At 49.7% G+C, this 18,061-nt stretch overlaps 1 protein-coding gene across 1 annotated transcript in view; it reads right to left on the reverse strand.

Annotated features, from left to right (window-relative positions):
- Positions 1 to 17,307: 17,307 nt before the first annotated feature.
- The window catches only part of ASS1 (argininosuccinate synthase 1), a 51,301-nt gene continuing 50,547 nt past the window's right edge, over positions 17,308 to 18,061 (reverse strand). Inside the window, exon 15 of the mRNA XM_068977893.1 lies at positions 17,308 to 17,540. Coding sequence (XP_068833994.1) covers positions 17,495 to 17,540 — 46 coding nt within the window. The 3' untranslated portion in view covers positions 17,308 to 17,494. The remainder of the gene's footprint in view (positions 17,541 to 18,061) is intronic.

Here is an 18,061-nt window from a genome sequence, read left to right on the forward strand (position 1 = left end):
AGCTCTCACCGAGTGGGTGTGGGGAAGGCTTGCCTGGGCCTCCAGAGCTGGCGTGATGGACGACGGGGCTTGAACTTCCCTCCCGGCCCCCACCATCTTCCTAGGTAGTCACCTTGAAGTTGCCGGAGTGTGACAGATCTGAGTCCCATCTCTGCCCCTGGCTTGTTCCATGGATGTGGGCAACTGATTTCACCTTGAAGTTTCCCCAGTTTTACGAGCGTGAAAGTTTTAACAGCACCTGGGGCAGAGCATTGAGGATGGCTGCTGTTATCATCCCATTTCCCCTTCCGTCGACCTCAGTGGTCCTCCCCGGGATGCCTCAGAGCTCCTGGTCTTGGACTGTAAAGACATCACACCTGCAGGTCCCTGGTGGCCACACGATGGGCTGTGAGCTCAGATGCCATGCAGAACAAGGGGGCTTCTGCTGGTGGTGATAGCTTACGGTGAACAGTGTCAGATTCTTCATCTCCAAAGAGGAAGATTTAGCTTCGGGACCAGGGACCAGGCTTGATCACATAAGAGCTTCTGTTTAGCAGAGTTTTATTAAAGTGTAAAGAGAGACAGAGAAAGCCTCTGACACAGACATCAGAAGGTGGCAGAGAGTGCCCCCCTCCCTAGTGTTAGCAAGCGAGTTTTATACTTTTTAAATTGGTTATGACAATAAGTCAAAAGAATGTCTCAAGGTTGTAAAGATCTTACCAGACCCACTCCCATAATTTACATTTTAAGATATCAGGACTAGTCAGAAGGTTTCCAGGAAGGAGAAACTGTCCTCAAGCAGGGTACAATGTTGCTATATAATTGTTAGTACAGAGTTTCAACTGAGTCGTTTGTTGTATAATCAAATCAGTTCTGGGCTTAAAGAAAAAACGGTTTTATGTGACTAAGACTAAGGAATGTAGAGGGGAAAAAAAGCGTTTGTCCTTTCCTCCTCTTAGAGAATTTCAGATCCCTCTCTTCTCCTCAGGGACTTCTTATCAACCTGCCTGGGAACTGACTGTCTCAGTGGCACTAACTGTCCTTGCTGGACCCTGCACCCCCCGGGTGAGGTGCACCTAGAGGCCAGTGGGCGCCGGTTCCAGCCTGGGCTTTGCTGCAACGGGCTCTGCATTGCATCTCCTTTCTGTGCCTCCGTCTCCCCACTGGTGCAATGACTGCTGTTTCCTCAAAGCAACAGGCCCAGTCAGTCACCCACAAGGTGAGTTAGGATTTTGCATGTAGTTACATCAGACCCCATTGTGATAAATATACTCTCCTTATAATTCTCTTCCATGTCTCTCAGTATGTCAGGGAGTCTTGGGTTGGTGTTGATTTGTCTTCAATGCCTTAAAAAAAAACTTTTTATTTTATATTGGAGTAGAGAAGGCAATGACAACCCACTCCAGTACACTTGCCTGGAAAATCCCATGGACAGAGGAGCCTGGAAGGCTGCAGTCCATGGGGTCACTGAGGGTCGGACACGACTGAGCGACTTCACTTTCACTTTTCACTTTCCTGCATTGGAGAAGGAAATGGCAACCCACTCCAGTGTTCTTGCCTGGAGAATCCCAGGGACGGGGGAGCCTGGTGGGCTGCCGTCTATGGGGTCACACAGAGTCGGACACAACTGACGTGACTTAGCAGCAGCAGAGTTGATTAACAATGTCATGAAAATTTTGGGTGTACAGGAAAGTGATTCAATTATACATATATATGTATTGATTCTTTTCCAAATTATTTCCCCATTTAGGTTGTTATATAATACTGAGCAGAGTTCCCTGCATACACAGTAGGTTCTTATTGGTTATCCACTTTAAATATTGCAATGTGCACATGTCAGTCCTACAAATGCCCTGCTATCCCTGCCACCGTAACCATAAGTTTGTTCTCTAAGTCTGAATCTATTTCTGTTTTGCAAATAATTTCATTTGCATCATTTTTTAGATTCTACATGTAAGTGATATCACTGATATTCATCTTTCTCTGTCTGGCTCACTTCACCCAGTCTGAGAATCTCTAGGTCCATCTATATTGCTGCAAATGGCATTATTTCATTCTTTTTAACGGCTGAGTAACATTCCATTGTATATAGGCTTACTGCCTTTTGAAGCTTTGGTAAACTCACTTTTAAAAAATGTTTGAATATTAAAGCTTTTATGAAAAATGTGATAAAATACACAAAACACAATTAATCATCTTAACTAATTAAGTGAACAGTTTGGTGGTGCTAATGATCTCACTTTTTGTCAGCGAGAACAGAGCCCCTTAAAGAAGAGCTAGTAAGGAGATAATAGCAGGAAGTGGGTCCCCCGCAGGGGGATGACCAGGTGTCCTCCTGATTCTTCCACCTGGTGTGTCCACAGATGGAGCTGCCGTGTGGCTTCTCCACCCCGCTGCTGTTGTCTGGCGGGCAGAGCCAGCTCAGCTGGGAGGCACGGCACTCAGGGCCTGGGCTCCGGCCTCAGACATACTTGGGTTCAAATCCTGGCTCTGCTTCTCACCAGTTGGGTGCCTTTAGGCAGAGTCTAACCTCTTTGCCTAAAGAGGCTGCATCCCTATCTATAAAATTGGACTGCCCTCCCCTGCACAAAGGTGTGGGTGGTGCTCAGAGGTAAACCCAGGGAGGCAAGTCATGGACGTCATGACCATGGGGAATATTAACCGGAGCTAAGCAGGGATGGACAGAGATGCTGCTGGAGGAATTTCTTTCTTGTTCTCATCCTCACCTCCAGCCTGCCAAAGGGTGGCTTAGGGCACAGGCCCTTCTTTCTTTCTAAAACACATTTTATTTATTTACTATTTAGTTTTGGCTGTGTCGGGTCTTTGCTGTGCAGGCTTCTCTCTGGTTGCGGTGAGTGGGGCTCCTCTCTAGCTGTGATGTGCAGGCTTCCCATTGCTGTGGCTTCTCTTGCTGCAGAGCACGGGCTCTAGGGCGTGCGGGCGTCAGCAGCTGTGGCTCCTGGGCCAGAGCACAGACTCAGTAGTTGTGACACACAGACTCAGTAGTTATGACACACAGACTCAGTAGTTGTGGCACACAGGCTCAGTGGTTGTGGCACACAGGCTCAGTGGTTGTGGCACACAGACTCAGTAGTTGTGGCACACAGGCTCAGTGGTTGTGGCACACAGGCTCAGTCGTTGTGGCACACAGGCTTAGTAGTTGTGGCACACAGGCTTAGTTGCTCCGTGGCAGGTGGGATCGTCCCCGGATCAGAGATGGAACCCACGTCCCCTGCATTGGCAGGCGGATTCTTTATGAGCCACCAGGGTGCACAGGTCTTCTGTGAAGCTCCTTTCATTTGGAAGGCTGCCCTCCCCAATGGTCTGTTTCCACCCTGATGCTTCCCAAGACCAGAGAAAGGGAGTGAGGAGCAGGCCCTCGAGATCTGGGTACAGGTGGCTCAGCCTTACCTGCCTCCCTCCTCCCAAAGGGCAGGGGCTGCGCAAAGGGCCATGTCACTGACCAGTGCAAAGGAGGGAGCAGATTGCAGGGTTAGGGAGGGGGGACCGGCATGCCCGAGGAGTCCACTTGTCCTCCTCTGGGGCGGGGCTCTGACAGACTGTACCCTCCCAGGGCAGCCATCAGTCCCTGGCCTCTTTCTGCATCTGCGGCCCCAGGAGTCAGGCCTGAGGCTGCTGCCCAGCCCGTGTGCCAGCCCTGGCCGCCTGCTTCCCAGGAACCTGCCCCAGGACACAGATAAAGCCGCCTTTCAGAGCTCTGTTCAGGCCACTGCAGGGGGCTTAGGGTGGAGTGCTGGGGTCCTCCGAGCTGTCAGACAAAGCCGCCTTGTTGGGAAGGCTCAGACAGAGCAGGGACCACCCCCCCCCAACCCAGGGAGACCCTGCCCCTAAGGGCACATGGGGCCAACATGGTCCCAAGGGCAGGGCAACCGGCCTCATTGAGTCCTGGACGCAGGAGGGAAGGGAGGGTGGGGCTAAGTGGCTCGGATCTCTGAGAGCAGGACTCTTGGGTTTGGGGATGCTCTTCTCAACCACGTGAGCCACCCATTGTTCTGGATGCTGTTAGAGCAAACCGGGCCATGGGGCCCTGGGCCACCCGGCTGCACCCCCTCCTCAGGCCCTCATTCTTTCCTCCTGAACCCACTCAGCCCGTTTAGATGCTTGAACTTCCAGGGTACACGCTGTTCCCTCTGCCTGGGATGCCCTTCCCTGCAATTCTCACACGGCCGCCCCTGCTCGTTGTCCTTGGAGGCGGCTCGGACCACTGTCCAACATGATGGCTCAGCAGTGAAGAATCCGCCTGCAATGCCGGAGATGCAGGTTCGAGCCCTGGGTCATGAAGATCCCCTGGAGAAGGAAATGGCACCCACGTCAGTCTTCTTGCCTGGAGAAACCCATGGACAGAGGAGGCTGGCGGGCTCCCATCCACGGGGTTGCAGAGAGTTGGACACGACTTAACAACTAAACCACCACCATCCCTCTGGGACAAGGAGGTAGGGGGTGTCTTCAGGTATGTCCTGGGCACCTAGAATAATGCAGAGCCTCTAGGACACGGGGAATAAATAGTCATTGAATAAAAGAAGCAGCCTGTTGAATAAAACAAAAAGCCTTGTTTCTGACTTACTTCACTTACCATGTGGTATCACACACGTGGAATCTAAACTACGGCACGAGGGAACCTACCTTCGAGACAGAAACAGAGTCCCAGACCTGGGCAGCAGACTTGCGGCTGTCAAGGGGTGAGGGTGGACGAGCGGGAAATGGGCGTTTAGGGTTAGGAGACGCCAACTGTTACAAATAGGATGGGTAAATGGCAGCGGCCTCCTGTGTAGCACAGGCAACTACATTCGATAACTGGGGACAAAGCATAATGGGAAAGAATATGAAAAAAGAATGTATGTATGTGTGTAACTGAGTCACTTTGCCGTGCAGCAGAAATTAAAGCAGCATTGTAAATCAGTTACACTTCAATACAAATTTTTCTTAAAAGAAGAGGAAGCAATCATGTTCCCCCAAGAGGGGTCACCTCGAGAGTGGAGGCAGTGCCCGGCATGGAGCCCACGTGAGTTTATTTCCAAAGCTTTCCTGGGGCCTCACAGTCTCTTACCCACTGCTGTAAGAGGGTCACCCTTGGGTTACTCCCACCCTGAGAAAGGGGTGGACCCCTACGCCTGTCTCATCACCCCCACCCCAACCTCTGAGTGGTGCCGAAGGGCTGGGGGCTGCCTTGGCCGCAGCCATGGTGGGGACATCTGTCTTCACGATCAGGGCCTGGCAGGAGCAGGGTGAGGCCCCGGGGAAGAACGCTGAGAACAAACAGAGACGGGAGCCGGCCGGTCCTGTGCGCCATGGACATAAATAAACGGTCACACCGGCATAAACAGCCGGGCTGGGAGTTCTGGAGTCCGCATGGCGATTTCTCAAACCTCAGGCAGGAATCGGGTCAGCTGGGGTCCCAGATGGGAGGACCTCCTGTGTTGCAGCCGCTTCATTACCGTCTTAACTGAGTGGCCGGCTGGGTCCCTGGGAGCCCCGGTGGGGGTGACTCATGTCGTGATTAGTCACAATTGGCGCCTGCGCCCACCCCGGGGTCAGGTTGTGGGGGGAGGGGCCCAGGAGGAAGCAAGTGTGTGTGGGGGGTGCTGGTGGAGTTACGATCATTAATAATAATTTAACGAGGACTTCCCTGATGCCCCAGTGGTTCAGACGCCAGGCTTCCGCTGCAGGGGAGTGCGGGCTTGATCCCTGGAAGCGGAACTAAGATCCTGCTTGCTTCGCAGCATGGCCAAAAAAATAGAAGGTAGTAATAGTAATAGAACGTGCAAGCACATTGAATTGCTCCAGTCATGTCTGAGTCTGTGCTACCCTATGGACTGTAGCCCACCAGGCTCCTCTGTCCAGGGGATTCTCCAGGCAAGGATACTGGAGTGGGTTGCCGTGCCCTCCTCCAGCGGATTTTCCCAACTCAGGGATCGAACCCTCGTCTCTTAACATCCACCTGCATTGTCAGATGGGTTTTTTTTTTTTTTTTTTTAAACCACTGGTGCTACCTGGAAAGCCCAATAATAATAGAACAACAGTTTTCATTTCTTGGACAGTTACCAGGGGTCTGCCCTGTTTTAAGCTAAGTGTATTATTTATTCCTCAGGCCAGCCTCAAACAGTAAGTATGATTATTGGGCCCATTTTACAGATGGGGAAACTGAGACTCAGAGAGATGAAGTAATCAGCTCCAAATCCAGGTCCACCTGAGTTCTAACTGGAGTTTGCAATCATTGTGCTCTCCACTGTCACCATGGGTCTGCAGGGAGCGTGCCAGGGCCCTGGAACCTCTGTCCCTCTTCCTCAGGGAGGCTGGTAAGCATGGCCAGTGCAGCTGAGTCTGCAGAGTCCTGGTTAAACACACAGGCACTCGGCCCCTCCTGCATCTGATGGAGGCAAGGTGGGTAATGAGGAACCATCACAGGGCCCATTTTATCAGGCTTTCCCTTCGGTAGATGCAATCGGCCGCTGTCTCTCCAGGCCTATAGTTTTCAAATCTCAGCGAGCATCAGAATCACCCAGGTAGCTTGTAAAACAGACAAGAAGGGCCCAACTTAGGAATCTGCCTATTTATCAAGAAATATCGCGCCCCTGTGGCAAAACACAGCTCCAACATTTCAAAAATCAACAACAAAATGAGCCCAGAGTCCTTTCTCCCTGGCCTGCCTGGGCTCGTCTGGAATTCAGACAAATGGGCTGGAACCACATCTAAAGTTCTGACCTGACCTCACTGAGATTTCCCGGCTGTCATCAGAGGGGACCCTGGAGCTACATGGAGAGGATGCTGGAGTGGCTTTCACAGCTTCACGAGCTGTAAAAAGGACATTTGAAAAGAAAGGGAAGGACTTCACTTTCCAATGTACAGGATGTGGGTTCAATCCCTGGCCCGGGGAAATAAGATTCCACATGCCTCATGGCCAGAAAATCAGAACACAAACACCAGAAGTAACACTGTAACAAATTCAATAAAGATTTAAAAAATGGTCCACATTTTTTAAAAATCTTAAAAAAAAAAAAAAAAGGAAAGGAAACCCAGAGGTTGTGAAATCCAAGCCCTTTGTTTTATATTTGGGGAAATTGAGACCCCAAAAGGTTCAACAGCTTTTCTAGGACATCAAGCTGCTTGAGGCTACAAGCGTCTAGGACTACACCCCTCACCACCCCCTGCCCCCAGAGGGTCAGTACTTACTGCCGAGTTACCACTCATGCAGGTGAAGCTGCTGATGTTAAAATTAAGATCAGTTGCTGGGTGGACTTGGATCCCTTAATCTTTTGGGGCCTCAATATCCTTCAAATGTAAAACAAAGGGCTTGGATTTCACAACCTCTGGGTTCTCTTTCTCTTTTGTTTAAGATTTTAAAAAATGTGGTCCATTAAAATAAAATGTTTATTGAATTTGTTACAATGTTACTTCTGTTGTTTATCTCCTGATTTTCCGGCCATGAGGCATGTGGGATCTTAGTTCCCTGACCAAGGATGGAATCCACACCCCTTGCATTGGAAGGTGAAGAAAGGGAGGGACTTCCCTGGTGGTCTAGTGGTTAGGACTTCCCACCAGGGAAGTCCCTCCCTTTCTTTTCCAATGTCCTTTTTACAGCTTGTGAGGCTGTGAAAGCCACTCCAGCATCTGTGTTAGCTGGGCTGATATTTTCCAGGACCTGGCATGGGGCCTGGAATATAGAAGCTGCTCAGTTAATGTTTTTGAAACGTGCCCTTGAAGGTCATCCACAGCTGTGGGCAAAACAGACGCAGCCCTTATTTTCATGGGGCTTACAGCCTTTCAGACTGCTGTGGCTTGTGAGCCAGGGTAAGGAAGGCGGGGGAGTGGCTCCTCTTCTCCAGGGGAGGAGGCCGATTCTCTTCCTCCTCACCTCTCTATGCCAAGACCTTGGCTTCAGTGATCTAAGGTCAGACAGGGAATGAGATGTGTAAAGCAGGGGGGAGCATGAGGCGTGAGGGAGCGGTAGCGACTGTGGCCAACAGCGATGGCATTTGAATCTTATTTATTTTTTTTAAGAAGCATTGAGCCAGACAGTGGAAAACCCTGACATACCTAAAGGCCAAGTATGGCCCAAGGCTGTAGTTAGCCGTGGCCAGTGTGTCCTATAGTACTGGATCAGGAGGCTAAAGACCAGAATCTATTTCTGGCCCTTGGCTGACTGACTGAGTGACCCTGGGTGAATCACTAGCTTCGGTCTCCCCAGATGTGCCCAGAAAAACAGGGTCAGGGTCACCTCCGAGGGGTGCCAGGAAGCTGCCGGGAAACCAGGACAGACGCCAGCAGGCAGCGAGGCCGCTGTGGCTTTAAAAGTGCCTGGATGGCCCCGGGCGGCAGCAGCCAGTGAGCAGCGGCAAGGCCACCTGCAGAGCCCACCACAGCTGGGAAGATTAGTCTCTTCCACTAGACAACACCCATTACCATGTTCCAATAGCCATCACTTCCGCTAGGAGGGCTACAGATGAGATATCGATTGCGCTGACCCCAGGCGAGCCCTTTCCCCAGCCTGAGACGCGTGCAGATCAGCTCGGCACCTGGCTGGCTGCTGCCAGGGCCCTGCCGCCTCCTCCCTGCAGTGCCCCCGGTGCTCAGGATCCAGGGGAAGCCAACCGTGGCCCCACCAGGTGGGCTGGTTTGGGCTGTGGCCACGGCCTGGGCCCAACAGGCTCTTGGCTTTCAGGAAGGGGGGTAGGGAAGGGTGCAGTTCACGTGAGCAAAGGTGTGAAGGTGGGAAAGGACAGTCAGCAGGCAGCCTCGAGCGTAAGGTCTGGCTGGGGTCCCGGGGAGGGGGAGAAGCAGGGGGGCAGGCTGCGGGTGGGGGCGGGTGCCTGATGCCGCCGTTTGGGCGGGGAGTGCCAGCTTTGGGACCAGACGTGATGAGACCCTGACTCCACCTTTGCTCTTTGAGGGTCCAGGCTCCGCTCCAGGCCGTCCGGGCTGCTGGCAGCTTCTGCGGTCTGTTCCTCCTCCCTCTGTTTGGGCACTGGAGCACCGGAAGTGGAAAAGGGGATGCCTTCCATCCCGGGCCCAGAGGCAGCTTGGTGAAGGCGGAGGCTGTGTCCTGCCCCCTCTCTGCCCACCCCGCCATGCTGCGCCCCTGCCCAGCACAGGGCAGGGAGCACGGTGTTCTGGCAGCAGGGATGTCCCAGGATAAATCGGCTGAGAGTCACAGGCAGGTGCAGCCTCCTTCACCCAGTCACCCATTCTTGGAATCCCGCGGGGCAAGAGCCAATCACAGCGTGGAGCTCTTATCGGACAAGCAAGACGCCCTCGCGGATCCCCGGTCATCCAGGGACGCTGTGATAGGGGCAGCCCAGGTGGCTTGAAGCTTTCTTATTTGCCCAACATGCCCCCCATATGTTTTGAAAAGAAGGAAGGTGGGCTTCCCTGGTGACTCAGTGGTAAAGAATCCGCCCCCCAGTGCAGGAGACACAGGTTCGATCCCTGATCCAGGAAGATCCCACATGCTGCGGAGCAAGTAAGCCCAGGGCACAGCTACGGAGCCTGTGCTTTGGAGCCCGGGAGCTGCAACTACTGCAGCGCTCACACGTAGACCCTGTGCTCTGCGACAAGAGAAGCCACCGCAATGAGAAGCTCAGGCACCATGTCTAGAGAGTAGCCCACGCAGCCACAGAGACCCAGAACAGCCAAAAATAAATACAGAAAGATATATTTTTTAAAAAGAAGGCAGGCATTCTTCTTTCCTGTTCTTTTTTAACCCTATGGTTTCCACCTGTCTCATCATGGCACCAGGAAGCCTTCTAGTGCACTGAAAAGATTCCATAGCTTTATCTGAGTGGAGGTCACACAGGTCAATACACAAGGAGAAATTTATCAAGCTGTCCACCTCAGATATATGCACTTTTGTGTGTGTGTGCATGTCTATGCATGTCTACACATGTGTATGTGTACATATAAATGTGCATATGTGTAATATTTATATGCAATTGTCTACAGATTGTACCCCAGCCCAAACCAACTTCATCTTCTGCCTTTGAACAGGAATGTTTGGTTTCTTCCAGGGAAGCAGGAGAGGACCGGAAGGTGGGCCTGACTGGCTGGTGGCCTGGACCCCACCCTCCTCAGCTCCCTGGCCCCAGAAGGTGAGGGGGCCTGAGGGGTCCTTGCTCGACACATTCATCCTACTGAGGCCCAGCCTCCCAGCACTGGACTTCTCAGGATTCCCCTAGACACGAGAAACCCTCCCATTGTCCAACCAGGAGCTGGAGGAAGAAATGGGGGGATTTAGAAACGGGAAAGAAAACAATGATAACCAACAGGGCCTGGGAGAATCCCGCCACTTGTTCTATACAGTTTCACCGAGAGCTTCTCATTTGCTAAGCCCTGTACTTATCCAGAGGATACAGCGGTGGGCACAGCAGACACGGTCACTGCTCCCAGCCTGCAAGGAAATAGAACCTGTGTCAGAATGTCCAGGGCTGGGCATTTAGGCAAAGCTGGAGGAGGCGGTCCTTAACCTCCAAGGCCAAGAAAGTGGCCCTGGTCGGGGCTCAGGCTCATCAGCTCAGAGGCAGCAGCTGGCAATAAACAAAAGGCACTCAGCTGCCAACTTATGCCTTTGTAACCAAAAATCCAGTTGTCACACAGGCCAAACTGGCACCAAGGAGGCGCCTACTCCCTAAAAGTGTGCTGCATGGGCTGTGGTTAGGAGCCAGAAGCTCGAAGATCCACAGGTGCTGTATAAAGAAGTGCCCGCGTAGCGTGAGCACCATTAAAAAAATTTTTTTTAATTAAAAAAAAATTGTATCTGTCTATTTTTGGCTGCGCTGGGCCCTTGTTGCTGGTTGGCTTTCTCTAGTTGTGGTAAGCGGGGCTTCTCTTCCTTGTGCTGGCTTCTCTGGTTGCAGAGCATGGGCTCTAGGGGTGCGGGCCTCAGGAGTCGCAGCACGTAGGCTCAGTAACTGTGGCCTACGGGCTCTAGAGCACAGACTTAGTTACTCCAAGTCACGTGGGATTTTCCCAGATCAGGGATCAAACTTGTGTCCCCTGCATCGGCAGACGGATTCTTTACCTCTGAGCCACCAGGGAAGCCCCGGGTGGGCACCACTGTTACCCTGCTCTTATAGCCAAGGACACGGGTGCCAGTAAGAAATACTAAAGAAGTCACCCCAGGTCCCCAGTTAGGAAGTGGCAGAGGCAAGATCTGAACTCAGATCTGTGCAGCCTCACTCCCCTCCCCACCCTTCTCTCACTGTGATGGTTGCGATGCCCCCACAGCATGAAGGAGAAAAAAGGGTCTTCTGACCTGATCACCCAGAGCATGCACGAAGGGCAGCTTTTATTTGCCTTGACCAGATTCCATGATGCTGCAGTGCCTCTGCGTGGAGCGGTGACTGACCAGGCTCCAACCCTGATGGCCCACTGGGTCCATCAATACCCCAGGGAAAAGGGCCCGTTAAGATCCCATCCTGCCGGGACTTCCCTGATGGGCCGGTGGCCGAATCCACCTTCCAGGGCAGGGGATGTGGGTTTGATCCCTAGTCGGGAAACTAAGATCCTGCATGTCATGGGGCCATTAAGACCACAGGCTCAGCACGCGGAGTCCACAGGCTCTGGATAATAGAAATTGAACAAAACACCAGGAAGAACTGTTCTCAGACATGCGACAATGGGGAGTCCAATACTGTGAAAAAAGAAGAACAAACAAGGTGAGACCTACTGTTGCTGAGCTTTGTGCCTGGAGATAATCCCCAAACTGCAGGATGGAGAGGAGAGGCAAAGAGTCTAGTGAGCTTGCTAGGAAGGCAGATGGGGTTTGAGGAAGGCCAAGACAATTAGAAATTATGGGGCTACTCCTCATCTCCCAGAGAAGAGGGAGCTACTGAGAGAAAGAACTCGGCCATCGGCATAGGGTTCAGCTGAGACTTGGGCAAGCGCAAATCTCTGGATGCTGAGAAAGATTGAAGGCAAAAGGAGAAGGGGGCAGCAGAGAATGAGATGGTTAGAGCGGATCACTGACTCAATGGACGTGAATCTAAGCAAACTCTGAGAGACAGCAGAGGGCAGAGGAGACAAGCGTGCTACAGTCCATGGGGTCGTAAAGAGTCGGACACGACTTATTGACAACAACAAATCTCCCCAAGTACAGCGTGAAATCTCATAAGCATACATAAGAACAATTCTCAAGGGAAAGAAAAATTACCAGGAATCTCATACAGGATTGGAAACGGTTTGCTTCCTCCAGCTAGAGTGGAGAGACCTCACTGAATACAAGTCATCAAGTAAGAACCCTAGAAAGACTACACCTTAGAAGTAGAGCTAAATTATCTCTAGAACAAAAACTAGAGCTGCCCTAAAAGAACCTAACAACAAATCTTTGAAGGCTCAAACTAATCTGCACACATGCGGGCTAAGCTGCTTCAGTCATGTCCAAATCTTTGTGACCCTATGGGATTCTCCAGGCTAGAATACCAGAGTGAGTTGCCGTGCCCTCCGCCAGGGAAACTAATCTATAACTGACTAAACTGCCTTCTCTAAAGAAGTCCGATACTCTTCAAGGGAATACAAGAGAATCTGACTAGGCAAGGCTACGATGCCCCGTGTCAATATTTTTAAATTATGAGCTATACAAAGAGGTAGAAAAATCCCACAGTTAAGAGAAAAATCAGTCAATAGGAGCGGACCAAGCAGTGACAGGAGAGTATTAACAGAAAGGACATGAACACGACCATTATGAATTTGTTCCGTATGTTCAAGGGTGTACAGGAAAACATAAGCTTGATGCGGGGAGAAACTGGATATAAAAATGACTGCTGTACTGATGAAAAAAACACCTGAAGTGAAAAAATACACTTGATGAGATAACAGCAGATTTGACAGTATAGAAGAAAGACCAATGGACTTGAAAACACAGCAGCAGACCCTGCACAAAACGAAGTTCAGAGAGGAAACAGATTAAACAAAGAAGAAGACTTCCCTGGGTCTCAGAGATGAGGGAGCGATTCAAGTGGTCTAAGATATGTATAATTAGAGAGCCAGAAAGGAGGAGGTAGGATAGGCAAACCAATTTACAGAAAAAATCTGCAAACATTCCAAATCTGATAAAAAGCCACAGGGTCAACTCAATGAATGCCAAGTTGAGTAAGCATAAGAAAATCATAACAAGGCCTATCGTAATCAAATTGCTGAAAATCAGCAGAAAAGGGAAAGCCGGAAAAGCGGGGAAATGCATAGAGGAACAACAACGGCAAAAAGCTTTTCGTTACTTTGATCAAGAATAAGGGAGGGGACTTCCCTGGGGGTTCAGTGGTTAAGAGTCCGCTTTCTAATGCAGGGGGACATGGGTTTGATCCCTAGTCAGGGAACTAAGATTCCACATGCCACGGGGTGTCTAAGCCCACATGTTCTAGAGCCTGCGCCCCACAGCTAGAGAGAGGCCCATTCAGAAGACCCGACACAGCCATTAAAAAATAAACATTAAGAACAAAAAGGGTGCTAGGTGTGTACTAGGAGCTATGCTAGACCCCCGAGCCCTACTAACACTTACTAATGGTCTGCTCTGATCTGTGACTCTGCTCTACAAGTAAAAATAAATGTTAACATATGTGATAAGTGAAAATTCTCTGCATGTCTCAGCAATCCCTGAAAAAATAAAAAGAATATGGACAGACACAAGTCACTAAGGTAAGTAAAGAGGAACATTACTATCAATCCTATAGACAGTTAAGGATAATAAGAAAATACTATGAAAAGGTTTGATACCAATAAAATTAACAATCTAAATGGAATGGGCAAATTCCTCAAAAGATACAGATTATTCAAAGATGACCGAAGAGAAAAATGGCTGACAACAGTGCGTGCGTGTGCCAAGTCACTTCAGTCATGTCTGGCTCTTTGCAACCCTATGGACTGCAGCCTGCCAAGCTCCTGTCCATGGGATTCTCCAGGCCAGAAATACTGGGATGGGTTGCCATGCCCTCCTCCAGGGGATCTTCCCAACCCAGAGATCGAACCAGCATCTCTTATGCCTCCTACACTGGCAGGTGGATTCTTTACCACTAGCATCACCTGGGAAGTTCATGACTTGAGTAAACCCAATATACATCATAGAAACTGAATTTATACCTTAAAAGCATCCCACCAAAACCCACTTCATGGCAAACAGATGGGGAACCAGTAGAAACAGTGGCTGACTTTATTTTTCTGGGCTCCAAAATCACTGCAGATAGTGACTGCAGCCATGAAATTAAAAGACGCTTATTCCTTGGAAGGAAAGTTATGACCAACCTAGACAGCATATTAAAAAGCAGAGACATTACTTTGCCAACAAAGGTCCGTCTAGTCAAGGCTATGGTTTTTCCAGTGGTCATGTATGGATGTGAGAGTTGGACTGTGAAGAAAGCTGAGCACAGAAGAATTGATGCTTTTGAACTGTGGTGTTGGAGAAGACTCTTGAGAGTCCCTTGGACTGCAAGGAGATCCAACCAGTCCATCCTAAAGGAGATCAGTCCTGGGTGTTCATTGGAAGGACTGATATTGAAGCTGAAACTCCAATACTTTGGCCACCTGATGTGAAGAGCTGACTTATTTGAAAATACCCTGATGCTGGGAAAGATTGAGGACAGGAGGAGAAGGGGACGACAGAGGATGAGATGGTTGGATGGCATTACTGACTCAATGGGCATGGATTTGGGTGGACTCCGGGAGTTGGTGATGGACAGGGAGGCCTGGTGTGCTGCAGTTCATGGGGTCGCAAAGTGTCAGACACGACTGAGTGACTGAGCTGAACTGAAATGAAGACACATTCTAGGCCTAGATGGATTCCCTGGTGAATGCTATCAAATATTTATAAAGAAACATTACCACTCCTACAGAAGGATAAATATAAAACACACACCTTTGTTATTTTTTAATCTTTTAAAAATGATACTTGACTATCTAAAGAAAAATAGCAACCTATTGTGGGCCTTTGTAGAAGCAATGTATATGGCAACAAAAACACAAAGTGGAATGTTTCTAAGATAGTATACTTTGATAACATGCTTACACTACACGTGAGATGGCATAGCATTCATGAAGGTAGACTGTGGTAAGCTAAAGATATACGAACATTGTAAACCCCAGAGAACTCACTTAAAAAAGGCAAAAGATTTCGCTAATCATAAGCCAACTACTAAAAATACTCAACTAAATCCAACAAAAGGGAGGATAAACATTTAGAATGGAAAAAACTAAATCTGCAAGTGAGAAAGTGGGCTTCCCTAGTGGCTCAGCGATAAAGAATCCGCCTGCCGATGCAGAAGCCTTGAGTTTGATCCGTGGGTCAGGACAATCCCCTGGAGAAGGAAATGGCACCCCACTCCGGTATTCTTGCCTGGGAAACCCCATGGATTGAGGAGCCTGGTGGGCTACAGTCCACCAGGGTGCAAAAGAGTTGGACACGACTTCGTGACTGAACAACAGTATAAATGAGAAAGGGTTAAGTAAGTTACGGATTAATGATATAATGAAATGTTATGCAGTGGTTGAAATAATTTGAGTTTTTTGATGTAGAAAACTATGATATAAAGTTAAAATTAGGGTAAAACACTTGCTTTTTAAAATACTTTTAACCTAAATAACTCTACAAAATATTTACAATCATAGAAAAATATGACTGTGAAGAAATGCACGAAGTATAAGCAGTGTTTACAATTCAGTGTTGAGATGATTGGGGATAGTTATTTCTACAAGGTTTTTTAAAGTAAGATCCAGCCCAGTGATGATTAAGGATATAAACACACAAGATTTTGTGATCAGCCAGGCCAGGGTTTGTTTCCTGGCTTTGTTATTTGCTAACTGACTGAACGTTGCCAGATCAACTTCTCTCCACCTCAGTTGCCACCTCTGCCAAACGCACTTAAAAGCATCTACCTCAGTGTCATTTGGGCTTTCCTGGTGACTCAGACGGTAAAGCGTCTGCCTGCAATGTGGGAGACCCAGGTTCAATCCCTGGGCGAGGAAAATCCCCTGGAGAAGGAAATGGCAATCCACTCCAGAATTCTTGCCTGGAAAATCCCATGGATGGAGGAGCCTGGCAGGCTACAGTCGATGGGGTAGCCCAGAGTCGGACATGACTGAGCAACTAACACACTTATAGTGTCATTTTGAATTTTCAGTGAGATGAGGCGAATATAGTGTGTAGCCAAGTGTCTGGCACAAAGCTAAGATTCATTGAGGAATTCATTTGTAACTTTCATAAAAAGAGTAAAAAGTTTTAAAGACAAAATTTCTTTTGAAAGAAACCCTCTGGGATTTAGAGGGGGTAGAGGTCAGAACCAGGACAGGGTTCAGAACAACCGGCACTCAAATAGGTCAGAACCAGGACAGGGTTCTCAACAACCGGCACTCAAGTCTTCCCAGTATCTCACCAGTTTAACTAAGTTCTAAATGGTAATCAGTTGTGAGAAAAACACAGTATCTCAGAGAATCCAAGTTAAGAAATGCCACCAGCTCCCACAATACCTGCCAGAGTATCGTGGTATCTGGGGTTCTAAACCAGAGATTCACACTTCCGCTCACTTCCCTCTTGCTTCCTTTTCCCTTTCTCTGGTCCAGGCACAGGGCATCCCACTGGCCATTTCCCCAGGCTCGATCCCTGGGACTGGGGTTCTGATTGGCTCAGCTCTAGTCAGGTGTCCAGCCATGGTCCAATCAAATCTGATTAAGGTGGGTGGAGTCCAGTACAAACATGGCGGCTTTGGGTTCCTGGTTTGGGGACGAAGGATGGAGGGAACCTTGTAGGCTAGATGGACCATCTGCCCCCAACCCCACCCCCAAACTGCAGCTGTCCTCTCTGCTCAAGCTTTTCTTCTTACTCAAGTTCTTCCTCCTCCATGACGTAGACTACTCAAGGCCACCCAGCCATGATGGGGGGAACCTGCTGTGGTCAGTCGTGGCCACCATTCCCCGGAGTCCGTTGTTGGCTGTGGGCTGGACTGCCCCCAACTTTGTCACTTAAGCTCTCCTGGGTTTCCCTGGCATGTGCCACAGGGCCACAGTTGCTAACAAATTGCCAGGCTGCTGGGCTAGAGTCTGACCAGGGTGGTCTCTTCTGGATTCCATGGTTTTTGCTAAAGAGAGGGGTCAGTTCTTCCAGGTAAATGGGTTCTCTGGCAAAACGTGGCCTTCGGCAGCACTTTAGTCGAAAAACACAAAGGTTGGTCTAAGAAAAGCATGATCTGCCACACACACACACACACACACACACACACACACACACACACACTCTTACCCCTCTCTCTGCAGAAATAAAGAAACAAAAGACTAATATATAATTTTTTTTTAAATTCTCCTCAGGGCAGCCCCCCCGCCCCCCGCTCCCCACCCCATCCTTCTGTCTGTGGACCACTTCTGCAGGCTACAGGGGACTATTGGAACAAAGCTGCGGCCTGGCACCCCCACTACGCTGCCAGACCCAGAGAACAAGTCACAATCACAAATTATCACAACAATTAGCAGCTACACTTGGGAGATGGGTAAAGTGAGGCGGCCCAGCTCTGCATTGTCAGCTGGTCTATTTGGCGGTGACCTTGTTCTGGAGGCGATGATATTCCTTCAGCCTGTAAACCAGATTCAAAACAAAGAAAAATGTAAATTAACAATAACAACATGCACTCAGTTCAATTAATTCAGGCAGAGCTGGGGTGGCGGGGGGCAGCTGTTTGTTAAGACGTGTGTGAAGCTGTCTCTTTATTCTCCCTCTGTCTTCTCCTGCCCTGGCCCCTCCTGCCCTCCAATCAGGATAATGTAATTAATTTATCTTAGGGGGAAAACATTGCTTGTCATTGTTGCAGACAAAGCGTTTAACTGGCGATGGGAGAAGTGAAGAGGCCATTATGAAAACCCAGTGTGTTTGGAGCCATTTAAAAGGGTTAGAGTCATGAAACACAGGGTGAAGGAGGCGGGGAGGTGGAGGTGACGGCCCGCCTGGATTCGATGTCTCTCCCAGTCTTGGCTCCAGGGACGGGAGGCTGGCTCTGGGAGAAAGTGGGTCTGTGCTGAGGGCACGTTATCAGGGAAAGGAAAGAGACTCATGCCTTCTTTTTGACCCCGTGCCCCCAGGAGAAGGAAGCTAGTGATT

This window comes from Capricornis sumatraensis, chromosome 1, assembly GCF_032405125.1.
Source record: "Capricornis sumatraensis isolate serow.1 chromosome 1, serow.2, whole genome shotgun sequence".
In the NCBI taxonomy this organism is placed as follows: Eukaryota; Metazoa; Chordata; class Mammalia; order Artiodactyla; family Bovidae; genus Capricornis; species Capricornis sumatraensis.